This window comes from Castor canadensis, chromosome 18 (assembly GCF_047511655.1).
Source record: "Castor canadensis chromosome 18, mCasCan1.hap1v2, whole genome shotgun sequence".
NCBI lineage: Eukaryota > Metazoa > Chordata > Mammalia > Rodentia > Castoridae > Castor > Castor canadensis.
The window spans coordinates 6,681,074-6,700,698 of NC_133403.1; the positions used below are offsets into that span (position 1 = coordinate 6,681,074).

The following is a 19,625-nucleotide window of genomic DNA, read 5'->3' on the forward strand; positions in this document are numbered from 1 at the left end:
ACACCTGGTACTTGTTAAGTTTTCCACCATGGTCAGAATAATGTTTCTTCTTGCTCTCCTCACTTATGGCTCAAGTCAGTGGGACTCACACTCTAGAGGAGATCCCATAAAAGCAAGATGTCAGGGTGATGCTTCTCTGCATATCAATTGCTGTCTCTCTTGTTTGTTTTAGGGGTGAATTCTCAGACTGTGGTGACCCAGGAGCCATCATTGTCTGTTTCTCCAGGAGGGACAGTGACACTCACCTGTAGCCTTAATTCTCTATCAGTGTCTACAAGTAACTACCCTAGTTGGTATCAGCAGATTCCAGGTCAAGCTCCCTACATGCTTATCTATAACATAAACAACCGCCCCTGTGGGGTCACTTCTCTGGTGCCATCACAGGGAATAAAACCTCCCTCACCATCACTGGGGCTCAGATGGAGGATGATGCTGATTATTACTGTGTACTGGATATGGGAAGTTACATTTACACAGTGATCTAAACCCATGGGGAAGTGCAACAAAAACCTGTTCATATATTCAGAATGCCTCAGCCCTTACATGCAGAAAAGAAGGTTAGGGTATGAGATGGTCAATTCCATGATAGGGAAATGAGGCTCCAGGACAGTGTCCAGTCCAGAATTTGTGGCCATACAGCTCGTCCTGTCTCTCCTTGTGTATATCCATCTCTCAGTGTAGCTCCTCCAATTGTGTGCTTCCTCTCCCCTCTCTGTCTATGATAATGGGGCAGGGCACCTCCCTCCAAATATGCAAGCCAACGCTGAGACTCAGAGATCCCTTCCTCTACCTTTTAGCACCTTCTTATTCAAAACTTATTAACATACATGCTAATTCTTTAATGTGAACCTGAACATCAAATTAGTACATAATTTCTCTTTGATTGGAAGCTTCATCTCATAACTGGCTAGAGAGGAACTTCCCCATCTAACTTACTGAATCAGAAACTTGAGTTTGTGCCTAAGGATCTTATTCACAAGTTGTCTGAAGGAATCTTAATAACATTCATGTTTGGAAAACATTATACTTTTAGGGTTTGTGTATAAAATGCAGTCAGGCTAGCATACCACAATGATTCGGGAAGAATGATGTAATTTAAAATTTAGTAAAAATACGGGAGTAATTTATACAAGCAAGTTATTAAAGCATATTATCAGAAGATCCTATGAATATTTTCACTAGTAGAAAACATCTTATGAAGGATTGTCTTCTATACACTCATAGAAGCTATTTAGTAACTGGCTGCAGGACACACACAAATGAGTAGAGGACAAGGTCAGACCAAGAGATAAGCAGATATTAATGACTTTAGCACTGTACTGAGCAGCTGAGCATTAAACAATTTGGGGAAATTTGGTTGGACTTTTCTTCTTTATCTCTAGGAAAAATATATTATACATTGTTATGTTAAGGTCATACAAATTACAAGGAAAAGAAGTATTATATATGTACTTCATTAACATGCAATATAATTGATTGCTTTCATGTATCTTTCAAAAATTCTAGCTTTCTATTTTGTACTTTAAATAATTATTGTAATTTATACAAAAATGTAGCATGATTATGGGTTGAAATTAACCCAAACATCATAGAAAATCACAGACTGAGATTTTTCTGTTTGTTAGGTACTCTGAAGAAGCTAATTTAGTGGAGGTCCTGCCAGGTTCTCAAAGTGTCACCTGGCAAATCTGGAGGCTGCTCTTCATTGTAGAGAGAAGACATGAGGTAAAATCCATGGACTCACCATGGATGACCAGGACACAGTGATGTGCACAATGCAGTCTTGAAAGTGTTCGACAGAGGTAGATTTCAATCCCTTGCAGGTACTAGTGGAGAATCAGGCCACGTAGCTGCATAAACTACGCCACTGAGCCTATGGTTCCTTCAGTCCTTTCAATTGCTGGATAAACCTAAGCATCAGTAGGATAATATCAGATATTTTTTTCAGTTCCTCCTTGATATCCTTTCGATAACATACTGGTATTTGAGATGTCTTTATATAATCTGAATCACATTCTCACAGTATAAGAGTGCACCTGAAAAGGAACAAGTAAACATTTTGGAAGAATTTAACTTTCTCTCTCTCTCTCTCTCTCTCTCTCTCTCTCTCTCTCTCTCTCTCTCTCTCTCTCATAAACATGCCTATATTTATAGGTGTGTGTTTGTATATATATATATATATATATATATATATATATATATATACATATATGTGTATATAATATACATATGTATGTGTGTATATATATATATATATATATATATATATATATATACATATATGTGTATATAATATACATATGTATGTGTGTATATATATATATATATACGAAAGTTTATATTATTTTTAAATTCTTAACTTTAAAAAAATTTTCTCTACAACTTTTGACAATTCCTGAACCAAACAACTTATATGTGAGATGACAATTCTCCCTTGGGTTTTTTCTTTCTGCAAAAGACATTTTGAGGACGGAGGTTCAGAGTAGCAGATAACAAGCTGTTAGATAAGAAAGAGATTTTGGAGAAGAGTGGTACTGATGAAGACAAACCGTAAATGACTTGGAGTGGAAAAGTCTTTCAGACCACAGCTCTGCTGAGTGAACCTTGTAGTTTGGGTGTTCATTTGAGGAGTCTACTTCCTGCAGGTGGATCAGGTGCTGGGCACAATGCAAGAGCAGCATTCACCTATTTCTCCCTGCTGAATTTCCTGGAGGGAAATCATAGGGTGGCATTTATTAGATCACAACTATCCAATTTAAATGCTGCACCCACCCTGAGGATAGGGGCTGTGCCCTCCTGCCTACTGTGTAATCCTTCACGTGGTCCAACACGTGAAGTCAAGCTGGGAGGTCTCTGTGCATTGGAGCCCTTGCTATATTCAGGCCCTGAAGCCTAGGGAAATTCCTTCTGCCCTGATTTATATACTCTGAAGTTCCTCAGACCTGAGGTATCCTCTTAGTACATCGCCATTCCCTCTTGTTCCTGACCCATGCTACATCAGTGTCCTGGGGCCAACTTTTAAAATACCTGTGTCAGCCACCTTTCAGTTGCTGTGGGAAAACGACCTTAGAGCATTTATTAACAGGGAAAGATTTATTTTGTCTCATGGTTTCAGAGTTTTTGCTCCATGGTCACTTGGTCCTGTTGCCTTTAGCTCAGTGGCAAAGCTATACATCATGACGGCAAGCAAATGCAAAAGAAACAGATTAACTAATGGCCAGCATCCTAATTTCTTCTACAAGGTCACACTGTCAAAGGCCCAATCTTCCATGTAACCCATCTCCTAAAAGTTCCGCTATATTCCAGTAACTCCACAACGTGGTGATCAAGCTGTTACTATATGGGCCCTTTGGGAACACTTAAGATACAATGACACTCTCAGTGATCATATCTGATATATGTGAAACATCCCTAAATATCTGCTACATAATGAATAAAATAAATGAACAAATTATTGATCTAAATGCACCATATGTTGTTATTTTATAACCACTGCGCTAATATTATAGTTGAGAAAGTTAATCTCTACAGTCTGAATATCTCTGAGTTTTATTTGAAGTATGCCTTCTCAAAGACAAGCCCCCACAGCATCTCCCAGAACAAGCAACACCACTTTTCCAGAACACAGTACTATGAAATTCAATATCCCCAAAGAAAGACAAAAATTAGAAAAAAAAAAACTTTTCTCAGTTTATATCCATAGCAGATTTGGTATCCTGCACCTCATATTTTCTGTCCACGGCAATGTAGATCATTCACTTAGCTGGGATCATGAAGCCTCTGACCCTGAGTTGGCTGTGAAGCAACTCATCAGGACAGAAATCCAGTTATTGAGATCCATGAATACACTCACGCTTTTTTCCCTGACTCTGATTTTCCTTCTCACTTTTCCACCTGGGGTGCTATGCCCTTATCCTGTAATGCATCATACATTCAACCCTAGAGACACTTCACGGCAATGAACACAGGCCATTCAATTTTCAGTCCCATTGCCCTCTTACGATGACACTGGAGTTCTATAGTACATTGCTTGGTAAAAGCCAAGCATCTCTGCAAAAATAAAGTCAGCATCAAGACAAATAAATCTATAGACCCCTTTGAGAAATAATCTAGGATCTAAGAAAAGAATCTCTGATTTTAAAGGGAATCTACTCTTCAGACAAAATAGACATGACTAAGGACTCTTTCTGGGGTATTTAACTAGATAATCTCTAAAAATTCAGAATATAAATTTAAAAAATTGACTCATGCAATTCAGTAATTTCGTGTGCCATATAATTTATTAAGCAGATAATGAGAGAATAAATTAGGTGGCAAAGCTTGTTCAAAGACCATGGTAATTATACTTTATTTGTGTGTCATGAAGGTGGACCTTTGAAACAAATTTTCTGTGTTAGGTATAGCCTGCCTCATACTTTTTGGGTTAATAATACTAAAAGTTATTTTAATTTGAGATGTACTGATTAATAAACAAGATATCAGACTTAAGTCCAACTACTGGCAGTTCTGAATAGACTGGCCAAGATTTACAATCTTATAATTTTCTTCTCGGTTTCCAAATTGTGATACCACTCATTATACAATAATGTGTAATATCTCTAGCATGTACATCTTTTTCCAAATGCTACACCCCAGTGTGTTTCTCATCTCTTTTCCAGCTTCAGTAAGGTAATAGCTCCAATATTCATCTTCAGAATTTTGCCTTATAATAGAAGGGACTTCTAGTGAAATTTAGGTAAATGAAAGAAAATATGTGATATATATTGGAAAACACTCTAATATCCAATAAAAATCTCTGAGCTTAAAGCAAATTCACTATTCATCATACATATCTGTACCATAAGAGTGGCTCTGGTGCATTTCAGTGGATAAGCTATAAAAGGTCAAGATTATAATATTATGTTTATAGTTTTATAAATAAGAAAGTGAATATTATCTACTATATAACATTAACTATAACAGATATTTTCATTTGGCATATTATGAGAAAAATAATATGATTATAAAGCTCGGTTAAAGACCAATTTGAAAATTCAGTATTTACTGTCCAGGTGGAAAAGACTTTTAAAAGAGTATTTATGTGCTGCAGGAGAACAGATTGATTGTCCCTGGGTTATCTTGATAGTAATCTGAGAGGAATTTATATTACAAACAACATTACACTCCTGTAAATGAGCAGTAAGTTCACTATGGGACAATTCCTTTATAAGAATATGATCTGAATATGTGTGCTGGTTTGAGGCAATTGGGAGTCCACAATACCTTCCCACATGTCATAGCATTAAGGTAGGAGCTATGAACAGGACACTGGGTAAACAAGGTTATCTCTGAGGAGCTGGTAGACATATTACATGGTAGTGTGCATGGATCTGAACACCAGGGGGCACTTGAGCCTCATATTTGTAGGTTCTGGGTGTGGTGAGAGCTAGAAGGAGACACCTGACCCTATCTGGTACCCTCTGCTCAGAGCTCACAGCTTTGACTCAATTCCTATGACTACCCAGCACCAGTCTTGCCCATGTGACATCATCAGCAAAACAGCCTAAATCAGGTCCAAGGGGTGATCAGAAAACTGGAAGAGCACTATTTGCATGAGTGAACCCTCCCCCTGTCATAGTATAAAGAGGGCAAGGGAGAAACATGAGGGAAACATTGCTCAGCACTAGGGCACCAAGATTGGACTTGTGTAAGGCTATTACCATGGCCTGGTCCTCTGTCCTCATTGCTCTCCTTATGTATTGCACAGGTAAGTAGATAGAGGAGACAGCAAGGGCCTGGAAAAACTATGGTGTTCTTCTCTTTCCCTCCATTTAGATTCTACAATGGCGTCTCTTTGTTTTCCAACCTCTAGCCTCTTGGGGACAGGCTGTGCTGACCCAAACACCCTCAGTGTCTGGTAACCTTGGACAGAGCGTCTCCATCTTATGCACTGGAAGTAGCAGCGACATTGGTAGTTACAATGTGTACTGGTACCAACAGCTCCCAGGAACATCTCCTAAACTCATCATCTATGAGGATAACAAGAGACCCTCTGGGGTCCCTGATCGCATCTCGGGCTCCAAGTCTGGCAACTCAGCCACTCTGACCATTGCTGGGCTTCGGTCTGAGGATGAGGCTGATTATTACTGTCAGTCTGCTGATGATAGCACTGATGCTCCCACAGTGCTCCAGGTCCATGGGGACGTGAGACAAGAACCCTTCCTTTTCTCATAGTAGTGTGAATAAAGCATGTGCTACTCACTCATTTTATTGTTTTTCATTGCCTAAGATTTATAAATGGCATCATGCAGATTACATCTCTGACATCTGGATTACTTCATGCTGAAGACTCTTTTTGAAAACCATCTGTACTGGCCTGAAGGGTTCTACAGAGCCCAAAATGTCAGGAACTTCATGATCCAAGGGCACGGCTTCCTTAATGCTCTTGTGCTATAACAGATGAATCCTAAAATTATGTTTTTTGACTCCATAAATACAGCGATAAATATAGTCTCTATTGAATTTTATCCTTTTTCTTCTAATACTGTAGGAAATCAATATAATTTCTTCAACTTCTGAAAAGTTTGTCTATAAAGCACTGAGGTGCACTATGGAGGCAGATCTTGGGCTGGGAAAAGTATCTCATGCCTGCAGTCCCAGTTAGTGGAGAGGTAGAGATCAGAAAGCCATGACTGGAAGGATCACTGCTCAGGGCCATCTCAATTAACATGGTAGTTAGATCCCATCTGAACAAACAAGTGAGTTTTGGTTGGGCCCTTCCATGCTCTCAGCTACATCAGAAGGATAGATACAAATATTGATACTGAAGCCAGTTTTTTGCAGAGCTCTAGTCCAAATCAGAAAAAATAACTAAAGCAAAAAAAGGTCTGAAGGCATGGTTCAAGTGCTAGAGTACTTGCCCAGCAAATGTAATTCCTTAATTGAAAGTCCAATACAGAAAACAAAATAAAACAAAACAGGTGGCTCCTGATACACAACCTTCTTGCTTTCACTAATGCAATGCCAGGATTTGCCCCACTCTCATTATTTATTGGTTGGACTGATGTTGAAATACAGCATAGTTTCTTGAGGGATAGAAGAAGGATAGTGTAGCACAATTCTCTAACCTTTTTGAATTCATCTTGCAAACTCACCAGGGGACATGCTCTCTGATGCTATCTCACGAAGTGACAGACTCCTGAAGCCCAGGGTTGCTCTGTCATATCTATTTTATAAATCCCCCAAAATGCTAGATATAAACTAGGGAAGGTGGCAAAAGTGATGATCATTTAACAGGTACACAGTTCATTTGGCTATATTGAAAAAACACTCATCATCCACTTTGTGGACAATATCTCAGAACATGCCTCCCAGGATTTGATTATGATAATGAAATTTGATACTTAAGGAAATATGGTTTCAAAATTATAAAAGGAATTGTTCCAACTCAGCCCAGACCCTGGCAGAGGAGCAAAAAGAATTTGAATATTCAGTGACCCATGCAGATCTGCCTTGTAGAGTGGCTCAGCTCTCTGTAACTGGAGCTTCCTGTAGCAACATCTGTAGGGAGGCTGAGTCCCAATATTATCTCTTAAAGCAAACTGAACTACATAATGCATGTTCTATGGAGCAGCTCAAAAGATACAGTTAGGTCCAGATGTGTTAAAAAGGGGCAGCATGACGTAGAGACTACCTATTGTGACACCTAGGGAGCAGACTCAAAGGGCCTAGAGAGTAAACAATGGCATGACAAATTAAGAACTGGGCCAAAACAGAAAGTTGGGCTGTCCCTGTGTGCCCTGGAAAGGATCACATGAAAACCATGATCAATGTCCTTTGCCAACTTTTTACTGTCCTAACCACAATCCCTATAGATTCCGAGAATGTCTAGGTGGACTCCTTCTCTCCCCAATCTCTTTCACAGAATACCACATGGCGAAAGGTTCTCACTCTGTACTCACATAAGCTTTGTAAAATTCAGTGAAGAATGTGAGTTCTGGTGGAAATGGTGTGTGTAGAGGCATGAGGTTATGCTATACCACACATATACCCTGCTCACATCCATGGTATTCAGAAGGGAAGAGTGGAGAAAACAATTCATGCATGTGTTTCTGGATATTTGTTGGCTGGGGCACTGTGTTCTGTTTGTCAGGGATTTTTGGTTGCATGCTGTTGAAGTCAAGACCATCTTGGTCTGGAGTTCTCTATTTATGAAATGCTGGACTAGTGAATAATTTTTACAAGTTCTTAGAAATCACAACACACCCCCAGGTCACATGTACATCTCCCTCAACTTCTGATGCTGGAGAGATAAGAGGTAATTGGGAACCCAGACCCATCTGAGGACTCTCAGGATGCAGAGCTAAATAGGATTCTACAACATGGTGTGGGTTCCTCTCCATCTAACCTTTATCATTTACTGCACAGATGGATGGAAACTCGCTTTCAGGTGAGCATAATTAAGGATAGAGTTACTCTGGATGTGAATTGAATCACCTCAAGCATGATGTTTTTCTCCAGAATATTGTGATCCTGAGTCCAGTGGGTGGTGAGTCAACCATCTCTATTGTCTTATTCTGTGTCTCATACAGCCACAATCTCCTGCACTGGAAGCAGCAGCAATGCTGAGAGTAGGTATTTGTCCTGGTAACAGCAGCTGTCTTTTGGGAACCACATTCTCCTGTAAGTCAAGGAATTAGCTTCTCGGGTATGATCACCAGATTTTCATATCCAGGTCAGGGAACAAGTGCTTCCTAAGCATTTTGGGCTACAGACTATTCCTGCATGATTTGGGTCAGGAGCATCATTGTACTGATAGTGTTTCTGGCCACTGAAGTAGTAATACAAAACCTGCTGACTTCTCTACAAGCACTAAACAGGACCAACTTTACTGAGATTCTGAGCTATGAGGGGATCGGGTGCATTACAGGTAAAATAATAAGGCAAATCACCATGAAAAATGAATAGACAAACGATGAATGGCAGGAATATAAAAGAAGTCATGTTGAGCACAGGATACTAGCAGGAGAGGTGAGTGAAGAGGGTGAAGGAGAGTGAATACAGTTCCATATTCAAAACATGTGAATATGGAAAATGGAAATATGTCAACATAATTTTAGAAGAGGGGGAAAAGGTGAATAATGGAATGAACCAACCAAGGAATTCATGGAAATGTTACAGCTAAACTCCCACATACCACTGTTATGTACTAATAAAATTGCTGAAAAACAAATAAACAACTAGAAAAAACCCACTGTCTGACTAGTAATGGGACTTTGCTGTGGAGAACACAGTATTTGCCCAAATTAAGTGATTTAGCCTGTTGGTGTTTCTAAAAATGGAGTTTCTAACTGATACCTGAGAAAATAGTTTACAAAATATTTCCTCATCTTCTCCAATTCTGCAATGATATTATCATGGACAGGCAGAGGTGCTCCAGATTGTATTTTTTCATATTGGTCAAAAAACCCTAGATGCTGGATTCAAAACCCTGAAAACCAAGACCATGAAAATTCATGACAGAGTCAGAAACATAGCATCAACTGTGAATGAGTAATATAACCTGCTCTCCAAAGTTCTTTCCATCCCCATCATTTCCTAAACACCTCACACATGTCAGGACCAGGTCTATAACCTGTAGGTACAATGTGAACAGCACAAAGATCACCTTGCTTTACTCGAGGTGCTATGTTCAGGTACAAGAGGTAAGAAAATCCAGTGAAAACATCAATACAAAATGGTTGTCATCATAGAGCAAGGACAGGGTGGGGGTATGGGGCTATAGGACCTTTCCACATTTGGACAAGAAAGAGAGAGAGTGTGATTTAAGTTCATGAAGAAAAGTCTTATGGATAAAGAGAAAATCATCACATGAAAGGGAGAGGGGAGGAAGTGGAAAGCTGGTTTATTCTAACAGATCAGATTCAACATGTTTTTGTGGTAAAGAGGTACTGAGGCATGGGTTGTGGGAAAGAGTTTCAAGGTTAGCCTTAGGAAGAGGACAGGATGGGAGGGAGCTGTCCTGCTGTGGCAAAAGCTCACAGAACCTGTCTTGGGCTGAAACCCTGAGTTCATCACCATGATGGAAACCTTGACAACAGTCTGGATCTTTATTCACTGAAACCACAGTAATTATCCTTTCCACTGGAAAGTGGGGAATCACTCTCTAAGTTTTATTTGAACTATATCTTCTCAAAGAAAAGCCCACCACAGCATCTCCCAGAACAAGCAACACTACCTCTCCTCCAGGACACATTAACCTGAAATTCAATATCCCCAAAGAAGGAAAATAGACAAAAACTATCCTCAGTTTATATCCAGAACATATCTGGTATTCTGCACCTCATGGTTCCTGGCCACAGCACTGTCAATCATTCACTGAGCTGGAATCAGGATGAGTCTGACTCTGAGTCAGCTGTGAAGCAGCTCCATCAGGATAGAAATCCAGTTATTGAGATCCATGAGTGCACTCACACTTGTTTCCCTGACTTGGATTTTCCTTCTCACTTTTCCACCTAGGTGCTGTGTCCTTATTGTGTAATGTATCATACACTCAATCCTAGAGACACTTCACCTTGATGAACACAAGCCATTCGATTTTCAGTCCCATTGTCCTTTTACAATGACACTAACTACCTTCTACATAATTGGTGTTTTATAAAAGGCAAGCATCTCTGGAAAAAGTCATGTCAGAATCAACAGAAGTAAATCTGTAACATCTCTTGAGAAACAATCCAGGATCTAAGAAAGGAATCTTTGATTCCAAAGGGCATCTACAATTCAGACAAAATAGACATGACTAGGGCCTCTCTCTGGGTGTATCTAATTACATAATCTTAAAAAATCAGAATATAAATTATGAAATTAAGTAATTGTACGTGCCATACAGGCAATGAGAGGAGAAATAAGGTGGCAAAGCTTGTTCAAAAACCATGTTAAATACACTTTATTTGTGCTTCCTGAAGATGAACGTTTGAAACAAATTTTCTGTGTTAAGGATACCTTTTATGCTAATAAAACTAAAAATTTTAAGTTCATCTTTTACTTTGAGATATTTTGATGAATAAATAAGCTTCATTTAGATGGTATTTCCAGAAATGTACATGTAGACTTTGCATGTTTTCTACTATACACTTTGTATCTATTATTTCCTGATGGGGAAACATTTCTCCTTCATTGCCTTTTCTCCTTCATTCCCCACATCTTATCCTCAAATACATGGCTTGAGCCCACCTGTCTGTTAGCCCTAGTAAACTCTATAGATCTTAACCAAGGTTTCAGCAAGGCCATTTTCCTGGACTCCTAAGCCACGATGTTTATTCATATTTATGAATACTCCATTCTTCAAAACACTTTTGCTTACATCAAGGTGTTTTTTTTCTGTTTCGTAGTTGATGTCTGCTTTGTGAATTTCTCTTTATCTTCTCATGAACACTAGATTCATTTCCTATGCTCTGTGACCTTTCTGATTTTTCACTGCCTGGGATCATGCAAATTTTCTTCTTCTATCTGTCTGGCGAGTGCATGGGGGTGGGAGGCATACTCTACTTTTTCTCTCTAGAATGAGAAGGTTACGGTTGTTGTCTATATCAAGCCAACTGGTGCCTCAACACTCTCAGTTCCTAAGGCAATGATGAGGTTATCTGAGTTAGCCTTGTATTTTCACTGCCTAACAGAGCATCCAAATGATATAGCTGCTTAACAAATATATAGAAAACACACCTGCCTCAAACTACACTCTCCAGAGTACACTACCTTAGGATGGACCTAAGTTAGGGAGATTCCTATCCCTTTTCACAGCATGAAAGCAGACAGGGAAAATCTCCAGAAAAGAACCCATGAGAAAGAGGGTTCATAACAGCCTCAATCTAGTGTGAGATAATATTCATCCTGCAGCAATCCCTGCTCATTATAATTAAGGAAATGATAGCAAAATTTATGCTCAAAAGTGTCCCCAACATCACAAGGAAAGAAAGTAAAGAAAACATTTCATGTAGGTACATTTTTAAAAAATCATTGATAATGAATTAAATTGAATAATATTCCTGGTATACACATATGTCACAGAAATCATTGTAAGTGCTTATAGAAGAAATACAGAAGACTGGTATAGAAAGAAAAATGAACTATTTAAATTATTATACCCTAAAAATGAACATGTAAATTAGAAAACATTTGATCTATTTGAACATGAGAGTTGGTTAAATTAATTTATGCTAAGCAAGTGCTCTACCACTTTGGCCATGCTTTCAGCCACTTTGTTTTAGGTTATTTTTTTCAGGTAAAGTCTCTCATTTTTTCCTAGCCCCGCTTCAGACCATTACTCTTCTACTCAGGCTTCTTTGCAGCTGATATTACAGGCATGAGCAAACATGCTTACCTTGTTTGAATTTGGTTCTTGCTAAATTGTTTCCCAGGCTGGACTCTAATCACAATCCTCTTGATCTCTGTCTCCCTTGCTGCTGGGATTTCAGTAGTGAGCCACACATCACATGTTGCCTCTTTTGGGGAAGGTACAGCTTTTGTCTTCTTTTCTTCTCAAATACATCTTATTTTCTCTATGAAATTCATCACCTCCAATAACACAACAGGAACCAGAATGTTTGAAACAGTGTAGCAGGCCTTGGGGCATCTGAATAGACACAATGGTGGAAATGAATACTAAGCATAAGATGTTATGCAGAGACCCTTAATATTTTGGTAGGAATTTCAAGAAGCCTGGGTTGGGGAAGACAGAAGCCTGATCACCACCACCTACTCAGGATTGACATGTCTCCTCTATCCCCCAGAGGGCACTGTGGCGTTAGCACTTGCTTACTGTACCCTAGATTTTTTTTCAATTTCTTTTATTAGAATATATTCTTTTTACTGGTGGGACAGTGAAACTTCCAATAGCCATGTCTTGCACATTAGTTATGTCGCCCTATAGTCTCTCTCTCTCAACTCCCTCCTCACACAACTTAAAGAAATGTCTTTGTTCTATTTCATATAAGAATATGAAGTCCATCAACCATATACCATCACCTTAATTTCCTTCATTAGTACTCCCCCTGCACACACACAATGTTTGTATTTTAAGGTCCTATCTTTTGTTATTAATATTTAAGTTGATGGTCACAAGGGTTTCTCAATGAATGCCCACTCTGGGTATGCACTACTTTGGTCATTTAATCCCTTGTATTACTCTAACTACCCTTTTACCTCCCATCAACCACTTTTAACAGCTTTCATTTCTCATCCTTATATTCTCTACCTTCACAGAACTTATGTTTTGCCATATTACTCATGCTCTGTCATTCTCTTTTCCTTTCCCTCCTTCCCAAGTTCCATGGAGTAGTTCAGCCATTACAAAGATGTTCTACATTTGAGTTTGTATGTGCTCATGCTTGTTTTTCTGTATATGTTTGTCTTTTGGATCTATCTTCCATGTATGAGAGAAAAGACATGACCTTTGTCTTTCTGAGCCTGATTTACTTCACTGAACACCATTTACCCCCCCCCACACACACAAGAGCTGTTCCTGTGATCTCTTGGGAATAAAAAGCAACACCCTCTGTCTCTCTTTTTCTCAGCTGGAGTCCATGCTAACATTAAATGAGGGAGGAGGGTATTGAACAGCCATGGCCTGAGAAAGATTTGCATGGAGATACTCCATTCTGAAGACCAGGGGAACATATAAAAAGAGTTGGTTCGCTCCAGCCTGCCTGTGTGCTTCATGAAGCAGAGCCTCTGGTGTGTCCACAATGGCCTGGGATCCATTTGTGCTTGTCTTCCTTGCTCACTGCACAGGTGGTAGCCTATAGGATCTTATGGAAGGACACCTGAACAAAACTAGGAAGGATGATATTATCTCTTCCTTCCTACTAGGGAGTCCATCAAATCTTCATTAATTTATGTCTTATTCCCTCCTTGCAGGCTCTTGGGCTCAGATTGTGTTTACTCAGCCCCAGTCTGTGTCAGGGTCTCCTGGCAAGACAATCAGCATCTCCTGTACCCGCAGCAGTGGCAGCATTGACAACAACTATGTGTACTGGTACCAACAGCACCCTGGGAGTGCCCCGAAGATGCTAATCTACAACTATAATCAAAGACCCAATGGGGTTCCCAACCGGTTCTCTGGATCCAAAGACAGCTCCTCCAACTCTGCCTCCCTGACCATCTCTGGGCTGCAGCCTGAGGATGAGGCTGATTACCACTGTCTGTCTGGTTATGACAACTATTTCACACAGAGCTCAAGACCTATGAGGAAGTGAGACATAAACTCCCAAGAACATCTCAACCTTGTGTCTACCTTCAACCCAGGGAGAGATACTCTTTCCAGTTGTGTGCTTGAATGCTAGAGTTGGAATTTTCTTTCCAATAATTCCTATAGTTTCCCAAATTAAAATTTATTTTCCTATTTCCTGATGGATAACCTCTTAATTCCTTTGCAATCAAGTCAAGAAACAGATTTATTGAATGGAAAATTGGACAGTGCTGGCTGGACCATGCCTTGTGGTGGAGATTGGTTCATGCATTGTAATATGTTTTAAAACACGTTGGGTTTCCATGTACCAAAAGTGACAGAGTGACTTACTCCCTAAGTTGTGACTTTCACCCCCCAAAATCTACATAAGTTGTTAAAGATAGCAAGATGAACAAATCATCCCAGTTTGAGAAGTATTGGATTATGAAAGTGTATGTTCTGAGTTCTTAGGAATCCCTAAGTTTAAAATCCATTAGCTCAATGTAAAGGTAACTAATTATCATTCTGTGCTTCTGCTTTCTGGTGAATTACACAAAATGTTTTGGTATAACACCTATTATTGGTTCAATAGATGAGTAATAGTCAAAGCAGCATGAGGTCTGTGAACATATTACCCACCTATATGGAATCTATCCACAGTAAGTGTGTGGTGTACAAATTTTCACCAGAGTATATGTGATTAAACTTTATTCAAGCCTATGAATACACAATTCATTCATTTTCACTTATTTACTCATGCATTGTTTCCATGCAAGGAATACAAAGATGAAGAAACATATCAGAACAAACTATAGCCTGTGGGTTTAGTTTTAAGCTGTGTATGAGACAATAGGTAAAAGCAGCAACACACTTAAGTAGGTAGTGGTGTACTGTCCTTTGCCAGAATGTCTACATTCAGAGTTCAGCTCTGGCTTTTCTTGCACATCATATACATCCACTGGAAAATAGATTCTCCACTAACAACTTGTAAAATTTTATTTAAAATCAAATGTACAATCTCACCCCCTCACAACATCCACTCACAGATTCTGACACACTGGGAACTTCTGTGAAGTGTCATGGAGAAGTAGGACTAAAATCCCAATGTGCTGATCTATGCTGCTCATTTTTGATACTCAAATATATCTGGCCTACCACAATAACACACTAGTCAGCCTAAAATATGAGTATGTACATACATAAGCACACTTCCATTCATAAACCCATCCATAAATCCACCCTTCCATTGATAAACACACACACAGATTCACTTCTGAATTTTTCTCCTTATTAATCATAAATATATAGGAGGCTGAGGTAAGGAGAATCATGATTTTCATGATTCTCATCATGAAGGTTTCAAATCATGATTTGTGAGATACCATCTTCAGCGACAAATCCAGTCCCCTGCTACTTAGTTGATTTGCAATGCTCAGTAATCCATTAATTTCACACCCTCATCAAACTACTGCCTGCAGAAGATACCGAGTGGATGACTTAAAGAAGGACTGCGATATTCAAGGTGTGGAGAATGAAGGGATCCTGCTCTCACCTGAGTTAGGAAAGGGCTAATAGAGATGTGAGGTGGGGCCTCTGTAAAGAGCCTTAGAAAGAAGAGCTATGGGGCCTCTTCACATGGAATGACCCCTCTGCTTCACTTCCTCCTCATTCAGGGCATATGGTACAGGTTTCTGGGGTCAAGGAGCATTCTAGGAGGATGTCTTGGCTGATGATTTCATCTAGTTTTAATTCATAGGACAATTTGAATTAGAGAAGTCAAGAAAAACAAGGAAAAATCCATAAACATTGTCTTAAATAAATAAAAACTCAGAAATTAAAAAAATATGAGTGAGTGGATGTGATATTAACAAATGTATAATATCCCTGCAGTGAGGAGAAGAAAAGAACTTCTTTAAGGAATCATGATATGTGCTAAGCATGTCTCTTTATGAAGAGATGCCCTGGCAGAAAAACAACAAAGAGATAAAAGAAACCATATTTAAACAAAATAGAATAAGGGAGGAGGACAGTAGAGGACAGGGAAAGGAAGATCAATGAAAGGTTGAAAGAAAGAAGTAGAAAAGATGAGGTCATGTATGGTTTTTGATGATTGTGGAGGTAGTTATCCATAAGACATGAAACCAGTGAAGATACAGAACAGTAAATAAGGTTGCAAGTTAAAATTAAGGGAAAAGAAAATAAAATACCAGTGATGACTTGAGGAGTCACAAACTCACAGTTGGTCATCTGGAACAGTTTTCTTTAGCACACAAAGAATTAGGTATGGCAAAGCTGGTTTTTATCTGTAGTTAAGCAAGTCTATTTTTACAAAGAACATGTAAACATGTATGACGGTGAGCTTCATGAAAGCAAGGTAGTGGCAGCAACCACAGTGGCCAAAACAAGGACAGCTTACAACCAAAGCATAGAAGATAGAATCCTGTACTCTTGGCAAGAATCAATAGTTTCATTAACAAGATATATAAAATTAACAAGTATAAACGTAAATCACAAAAACCACCATACCTACTCACATGGGAAAGTATGAGAAAAAAGTTAGTTATCTTAAAACACACTGAATCCTTCATGATGATAAAATATGTTATTTCAAAGGTAATTTAAAAGCATGTTTAATTTCAATGGGTAACTAAGGGAAATACAGAAACACAGAAAGGTCAAAAATAGGATAATATAATAATAACTACAATAAGTACAATATTGACTGTTGTAGAGAGTGCTAAGGATATAAATGTGACAGACCTGTATAAATGTGGGTAGTTGATTGTAGTTGATCTGAGTGACCTAAGGATTCACTGTATGCTGGGGCAGATGAATGACAAATCTTTTAAAGTGGAAAGGGCTCCTTGTCTTGACACACTTTTCAGAATCCCCATCTGCCCTTGTTCTTCTCTCATATCTCAAAAAAGCCTCAGAAAAGAGGATCAAACCATTCAATGTCCTGTGAACTGAAGGGTTTGTGTGTGTGAAATGAATTCTATACTTCTCTCTAATTACTTGTCAGCTCTTCTCTTAAGATTTTGTGATTCCCGTCCTTTCATGCTATGTTCATTTTCATCCTGTGTGTATAGGATTACTCTAAGAATTTTCTGTACTGTAATTTAGAGGAAAGTATTGTTTTAGTTTCTCTTTCTTTTGGAAGGTTTTTATTCCTCCTTCAGTTTTGAATTATAACTGTGCTAGGTAGAATGCCTAGGACTGAAATTGTTTTCTTTCAGTGCTTACATTCCTTACTCCATGCTCGTATTGCTTTTTATGTTTCTGTGAAAAATCTCCTATTATTTCAATGTATTTACCTTTATCATTTATTTTTTCTTCTCTTTCTCTCTTTTTGCCTTCAATATCCTTGTCTTACTCTCTATGCTAATTTTTCACTATAATATACCAGGAAGAGGTTCTGTTTTGGTCATATCTGTTTATTATAGCAGAGGCTTCCTCTAACTGGATGGGCAACTCTTTCTCGAGATGTGGAGTTTTCTGCTGTTATTCTGTTGAATATATTTCCTCTGCCTTTTGCTTATACTTCTTCGAGGCCCATGATTGGCAGGTTTAGTCTTTTGATGGAGTTGTAGAGTGCTTGCATATTCTTTTCACAGCTCTTCAGTCTTTTCTCAAAGTGTTCTTCTGTTTTTTTCTCTTTAATATCTGTTTTGTACTCAAGTCTGAAATTCTGTCTTCCACTTCTTCAAGTACACTGGTGTGGCTTTCAACTTATTTTTTTTTTGACTTGAGAAAATTTTTTGTTCCTGGATTTCTCTTTGATCCCTTTTTTTTGAGTCTCTTCATATCTTGGTTAAGATTCTCTTTCATCTATTCTACTGCTTTCTTTACTTCATTTACCTATATTTTATAATTTCCTTGGTTTCATGTTGATGTTTGTTGAAATCCTCTTTTAGCTCATTTAGTTGTTTCTTTGTCTTCTTATGTATTTTTATCTGTGTTCCCTTGGGATTCATTGGGTTGTTTTTGTCCGTCCTCTTTAAGCATGATGATCATACTTGCCACCATTCTTCTCACCCCAGCAAATGAGGATTCATACCATTCTCTCTGCACCAAATGCTCTAATGTGTGATTTTTATAACATCTTTAGGAGTCATAATCCCCTGCCTTCTTTTATTCCCCATGTCTATTTGGAGATTTTCTCATGTGCTGTTCATTAGTTGGTTGAGATTTTAATCACCTTTATCTTTCCCTTGAATTTCTATGCTCTCCTTAGCTTAGTTGTTCACTAGATTGTTATAATGTTTCTATTCACTGACCTGGAGGTCTAACTCAGAAATTACAAATTCAGGATTTCAATGCCAAAACCATTACTTATGTAGTATGTAAAACCCTTAGCAGTATTATTTATAAACGGTGGATATTGGGGAAATTACAGTTAACCAAAAAACAACATTATTATAATGTTTGTTTAGTATAATAATTTTGGTATAATAACTTTCAGACATTACTCTCTTACATTTCATAGAAAACAAAGGTAGGAAAAATGCATAAAGATAATATTTGAATAAAATATTTTCTTATGAAATGAAATAAAAGGAAATGAACTTATTGTAATAAATCTCAGGAAAACTTGGTGGGAATCTTGAATTTCTTCCCTTGACAATTATTTTGAAAAAAGTAAATGGGGAACTATCTTAGAATATTTTCACATAAACAAAATTGCTAAGAACATTCTCTGCTAGAGATGAAAAATTGTTTAAAGCATTATTAATTCAACATTGTTAGGATATTGATGGAAGAATAAGAAATACATTTGTTTCAATATTGAAACAGACACAAGTTTGCAGAAAGCTAGGAAGGACATTGTTTACTACGGATCAGTCAGACACAAAAAACACAATAGCCTATAGAAACTTGCTACTTATAAGAAGTTTGCATCAGAATAAAATTGAGAATTCAGTATGATATATGTATAGAAATTATTAAATTTAAAATATCATGTAGATTAAATGATAAACTCTTCATATCTGATGGAGTAACATTGAAAAATTCAAACTACCCACATTATGATAAAAAGCAAAACTTCAAAACATCATTCACAAAGAATTTTGAAGCTTAAGCAACAACCAGTACAAAACTGGGATATCTAGGGGAAAAAAGAATACATATGTGAACCCTGTGATCATTTGTGTTCAGGATTCCCAGTCTGGAGAGTGGAAAGAGAGAGGCCCTGAGAAGATACAGAGCCTCTCTGAACAGGAGACAGAGAGAGAGCAGAGGCCAAGGTACCTGAGAATCCTGCAGGTGCAAGAGTTCTGAAAAGATGGATTCATGCAGCAATTAACACATTCAATAAACTAAATGGGACCCTTCCTCTTTGTGATGAAACTAAAATTCTGCATGCAAAGAATGAAAAACACGCTGTCTCATAAGAAAATAACCAGGATCTGTGGGATTAAAC

General features: G+C 38.2%; 3 protein-coding genes and 1 gene segment (V, D, J or C); all 4 read left to right on the forward strand.

The window, feature by feature from the left end:
- Positions 1-19,625, forward strand: part of LOC109684467 (immunoglobulin lambda-1 light chain-like) — a 781,398-nt gene that overhangs the window by 447,272 nt on the left and 314,501 nt on the right. The gene's annotated exons all lie outside the window — the stretch shown is intronic.
- LOC109700872 (immunoglobulin lambda-1 light chain-like) overlaps positions 1-19,625 on the forward strand; it is a 522,506-nt gene that overhangs the window by 171,344 nt on the left and 331,537 nt on the right. The gene's annotated exons all lie outside the window — the stretch shown is intronic.
- LOC109679554 (immunoglobulin lambda-1 light chain-like) overlaps positions 5,631-19,625 on the forward strand; it is a 332,861-nt gene continuing 318,866 nt past the window's right edge. Inside the window, exons 1-2 of the mRNA XM_074061170.1 lie at positions 5,631-5,746; positions 5,852-6,155. Of these exons, the coding sequence (XP_073917271.1) occupies positions 5,641-5,746; positions 5,852-6,155 (410 nt within the window). The 5' untranslated portion in view covers positions 5,631-5,640. The remainder of the gene's footprint in view (positions 5,747-5,851; positions 6,156-19,625) is intronic.
- Positions 13,699-14,231, forward strand: LOC109677525 (immunoglobulin lambda variable 6-57-like). The segment is given in 2 exon segments: positions 13,699-13,767; positions 13,894-14,231. Coding segments are annotated over 2 exon segments (384 nt in total).